This window comes from Perissodus microlepis, chromosome 22 (genome assembly GCF_051167445.1).
Source record: "Perissodus microlepis isolate ML-2025 ecotype Zambia chromosome 22, ASM5116744v1, whole genome shotgun sequence".
Taxonomy (NCBI): domain Eukaryota; kingdom Metazoa; phylum Chordata; class Actinopteri; order Cichliformes; family Cichlidae; genus Perissodus; species Perissodus microlepis.
Window position 1 is genome coordinate 34,105,166 of NC_140481.1, and position 4,528 is coordinate 34,109,693.

At 42.6% G+C, this 4,528-nt stretch overlaps 1 protein-coding gene across 2 annotated transcripts; it reads right to left on the bottom strand.

Moving 5' to 3' along the window:
- Positions 1-1,077: 1,077 nt before the first annotated feature.
- On the bottom strand, positions 1,078-4,528 carry LOC146363653 (protein NLRC3-like). Of its 2 annotated transcripts, none has more exons than XM_084918472.1 (2): positions 2,196-4,528; positions 1,078-2,067 (listed from the first exon to the last, which is right to left on the bottom strand). In XM_084918472.1, the coding sequence occupies exon 2, from the start codon at positions 1,868-1,870 to the stop codon at positions 1,121-1,123; it is 750 nt and encodes a 249-aa protein (XP_084774598.1). In that variant the 5' UTR covers positions 1,871-2,067; positions 2,196-4,528; the 3' UTR covers positions 1,078-1,120. The 2 variants fall into 2 exon arrangements, with proteins under 2 accessions (XP_084774598.1, XP_084774597.1); XM_084918471.1 differs by having other exon boundaries at positions 1,078-2,070.

Here is a 4,528-nt window from a genome sequence, read left to right on the forward strand (position 1 = left end):
CTGGTCAGCTAGCTAAAAGTCTTTACTTTAGCAGCCCAAATCAGAGGCTAACATTAGCATTTGCTAACATCAGCCAGGAAGGTCTGAGGCTTAAACTAGGGTTAGTGTAACTTTGCCTGAAATCCTTTAAAGTGTACAGTAGAGCCAATTGTAAAACACAGGTATTGATATAGTACTTATTAGAGCCATAAAATAATTTCTTCCTCTCTATACATTAGAAGAACCATGAAGTTCTCACTTTTCCCAGTTATCTACATCGCTGACTTTTGCTAATTAGCTAGTTAGCAGTCACAGCTGTGTAATACCCAGAGAGACACAGACAGCTAACTATAATATTGATGAAAATTGGTTCAGCCACTGAAGGGCAAAACTACGGAGCCCCGCAAGGGACATGGGAGAAAAAAAGATTACGATGAACTTTTGCGAGATCTCGCAAAACTTTTGCGAGATCTCGCAAAACAAACTCGGGATCTCGCAAAGCTTTTGCGAGATCTCGCAAAAGTTGAATTCCAACAATGGTGGCAGCTACTTAGTTGTAATATTACTCTTTCTGGGTCACAAAATAAACTTTTCAGATATTTTGAGGCGTGAATGTAGCTGTGTAAACGTCAAATATCTGCTCGGTTTACAAGACATCACATATTTGCAAAAGTTCTCCGACGTTTTCGGACATCCACCATCGCGAAGCTAACGGGAGGTTGAGACCTACTACAGCTGAGGGGAACACCGCTCTCCCGGCACATCGTGCCTCGACCTCCCGGTTGGTTTTGAGCTGGCAGCCTCCGAAGAAAGCGGAACTTTTGCGAGATCCCGAGTTTGTTTTGCGAGATCTCGCAAAAGTCCGTCTTAATTAAATTTTTTCTCCCATGTCCCTTGCGGGGCTCCGTACAAAACTGGTGGTATCACAGTAAAAATTATGTTAACATTAACTAAAATGGAAAGCTTAAGTCATGTTAAACCTAAATAACGATTATTTAGAAAATGAGTCAGCAAAATATTCCTGACTTGTCTGGAGACAGCCAAAACCAGTTAACAAATAAATTAACAATTCTTTCTAAATAAAAATGCGGAGTCTTTTGAAAAACATAATTTTAATAAAAGAAACCATGAGTTTTAATACTTACCACAGAAATTTGAAGGCAGTTTCTCCAACTCCAGAGTCCAAAATCCAGATGAAGCCTGAAAGAAGTCTAATGGCTGCTCTTGCTTTTACTTTTCCCTCCTTTTTAGGTTCTTTTTCCCACAATGCATTGCAGTAGTTGAGAAATACAGAAAAATACCTGTAAATGACTAATACGAAAAATCTCCTCCTGAAGTACTCCTCCTTCAGTGCGTCAGTGAAGCCTTGTACTTCTGTTAGCCTGTGAACACAAGTAGGAGGGATCTGATTGGCTGCTGCAGGTCGTGTGGTTATCCAGACGAGAGCCGAGGGAAGCAGATTCCCCTGGAGTTTTGTCAGCAGCTCACTGACTGATGACTTCTGTGTGACATCAGACACCAGCTTCCTGTTGGTGAAATCCAATGAAATTCTGCTTTCATCCAGGCCGTCAAAGATGAACAAAAGCTGAGAGACAGCCAGCTTCTCTGCTGTGACCTTCTGTAATGTTGGATGGAAAACATAGAGCAGCTCCAGAAGACTGTACTGCTCATCTCTGATCAGGTTCAGCTCCCTGAATGAAAGCAGAATCACCACACTGACATGTTGGTTCTCCGAGCCCTCTGCCCAGTCCAGAGTGAACTTCTGCACTGAGAAGGTTTTTCCAACACCAGCGACGCCGTTGGTCAGAACCACTCTGATGGGTCTCTGTTGGTCAGGTAAGGCTTTAAAGATGTCCTGGCACCTGATTGGAGCGTCATGGAGGGCGTCCATGTTGGAAGCTGTCTCCAGCTGCCTCACCTCATGTTGGGTATGAACCTCTTCACTCTGTCCCTCTATGATGTAGAGCTCAGTGTAGATCACATTGAGGAGGGTTCTACCTCCTGTTTCATCACTTCCTTCAGTCACACGTTCACATCTCCTCCTCAGACTGATCTTATGTTCATCTAAAACCTCCTGCAGACCAACATCTGCTGAAAGAAAGAAAAACAATGAGACTAAAGAGAAAGAAAACTCTTCAATGTCTGAACAACACAAGAACACAAGAAGTCCAGTTTTCAGAAAAGAGTCGATCAGCAGACAGTCAGTTCAGTCTTACTTTGTACACAGCTGCTCTGACTGGCTGTCTGCAGTCCAGCTCTGGTTCTGGATCTTTCTCCACACTGGGGACAGGAAGAATCTCCTGATGAAGCAGACTGGTCCCATTATGAGGAGATGCACTGTCTGCAGAACCAGTGTCCACAGCTGGTAGAGACTGGATCCTTTAGGATGTCCTGACAAAAGCAGGACAGCTGCTTGTCCTCCCAAACACCACTCCTCTTCCTCTCTATTTGAACACATTTCTTTATCACTAAAATAATTTACTGTTAGTGAAAAACATCCAGATTTGACCAAACTGCAGTTCCACAGAGCTCCTTTGATTTCATCAACACTAATGAGTTGCTTTTCCTGTCTGCCTGTCTTATTAAACACTGAGTGATGAAGACAAACTCAACACTTTCTGCAGAGACTTGACAATAAAAGCTTTCCATCAGAGACGGTTATGTCCTTAACTTTTTTTACAGCCACTGTGTGGCTATCTTGGTTAGTTCACTTTGAAGCAGCTTAGAAGTGCTGTGTAGAGCCACGGTCTCACACACAGAGACTTCTGATTTTCTCTAATAATGGATTGGATTTATATAGCGCTTTTCAAGGCACCCAAAGTGCTTTACAATGCCACTATTCATTCACTCTCACATTCATACCAGGACAGAGAGTCCAGGGATCAAACCGGCGACCTTCCGGTTACAGATGCGCTTCCCAAACTCCTGCGCCACAGTCGCCCTCTCTACTTAAACAAACATAATGAAAATGAGCACTTTACTCTTGTCCTAAAAAACTCAGAGTGGCTGACATGAATGAACAGGAAAAGCTGACAGATACACACCAACAAAAAATGTCAGCTGATTCCTGTCAGCCAATAATAAAACACCTGTTCAGTGGCATTTCCAGTGCTTAAAAATAGACAGGGTGGCTTTTAGAAAACATGTATTTATAATTTCCTGTATCAATATTTGGTAACATGCGCACATCAATAATCAATCAGACTACATTACTTTAAAAATCGAATAAACTACAAAACAATACTTGTATACATTGTTGGTAAGGTTACTTTTAAAATGTATTCCACTACAGATTACAGAATACTTGCCCCAAAATGTATTTTGTAACGTATTCCGTTACGTTACTCCGTGCCTTCTAAAGCAGGTCCTCCTAACTGTTTGGTCTGCTCTTCTAAAACATTATAGGTTATTATAGGTTAGCCAACTATCAGAGTTGCAGAAAAGGTGTGATGAAGAAGGTGCCTAAGAAGTACAGGAAGCTCTTCATACCTGAGACCTTGGAAACTGCCAAACAACAGGAGAATAAACCAGCTGTTCCCCACAGAACTAGCCAAGGTGTACTCTCAGTGGCAGGGGAACAATATGAGAATAGCTCCACCAAGGTTGGAGACAAAGCAATACTGTAAGAGCATATGGGGAAAGGACGCAAGCCATAATGGCAATGCTCAGTGGCTAGTGGATCTGAGGGCATACCACAGGAACCTCCCTGAACAGGGTCCAGTAGCCATCACAGTGGCAGACATCCAAGAAAGGGTCTCCAGTATGAAGAGTTGGACAGCACCAGGCCCTGACATGGTTCACGCCTACTGGCTGAAGAAGATGACTGCACTCCATGAGCGTCTGGCAGCACAAATAAACCAGCTGCTAGTTCACGAGAGACACCCAGAATGGCTAACCGAAGGCTGGACAGTCCTGATCATCAAGGACCCCCAGAAGGGACCGGTCCCCTCAAACTACTGACCAATAATCTGCCTCAGCATCGCGTGAAAGCTCTTGTCAGGCATCATAGTGGCTAAGATGAACAGGCACATGGGTAAATACATGAGTGGGGCACAGAAAGGGATTGCCAAAAATACTAGAGGTGCAAAACACCAGCTACTGGTAGACCGAGCAGTCAGCCGAGACTGCAAAACTAGGCTGACCAAGCTGTGCATTGCCTGGATTGATTACAAGAAGGCCTATGACTCAATGCCCCACACCTGGATCCTGGAATGCCTAGAACTATAGAATAGAATAGAATTCAACTTTATTGTCATTGCACATGCACAGGTACAGGGCAACGACATGCAGTTTGTATCCATCCAGAAGTGCTTTAGCCATGATATAGATATATTACAATATATATTAGCAATAATATAGATATGTAGATCTTGTGGGATTATAATATTATTTTATGCCATGTTAGACCCCTAATTAAAGATTGTGAATTATTAGTAGTTTTAGTTTGCATTATTCTCCTGAATTAGAAGAAGGTGATAACTATTGCATTTGTTAAACTGATTTGCATTACATTAGACTGCTGATTTATTGTGAATGAATGATATTGTTT

Coding starts and splice junctions, on each gene's coding strand:
- LOC146363653 (XM_084918472.1), bottom strand. CDS start 1,870: ATGGACGCCCTCCATGACGCTCCAATCAGGTGCCAGGACATCTTTAAA.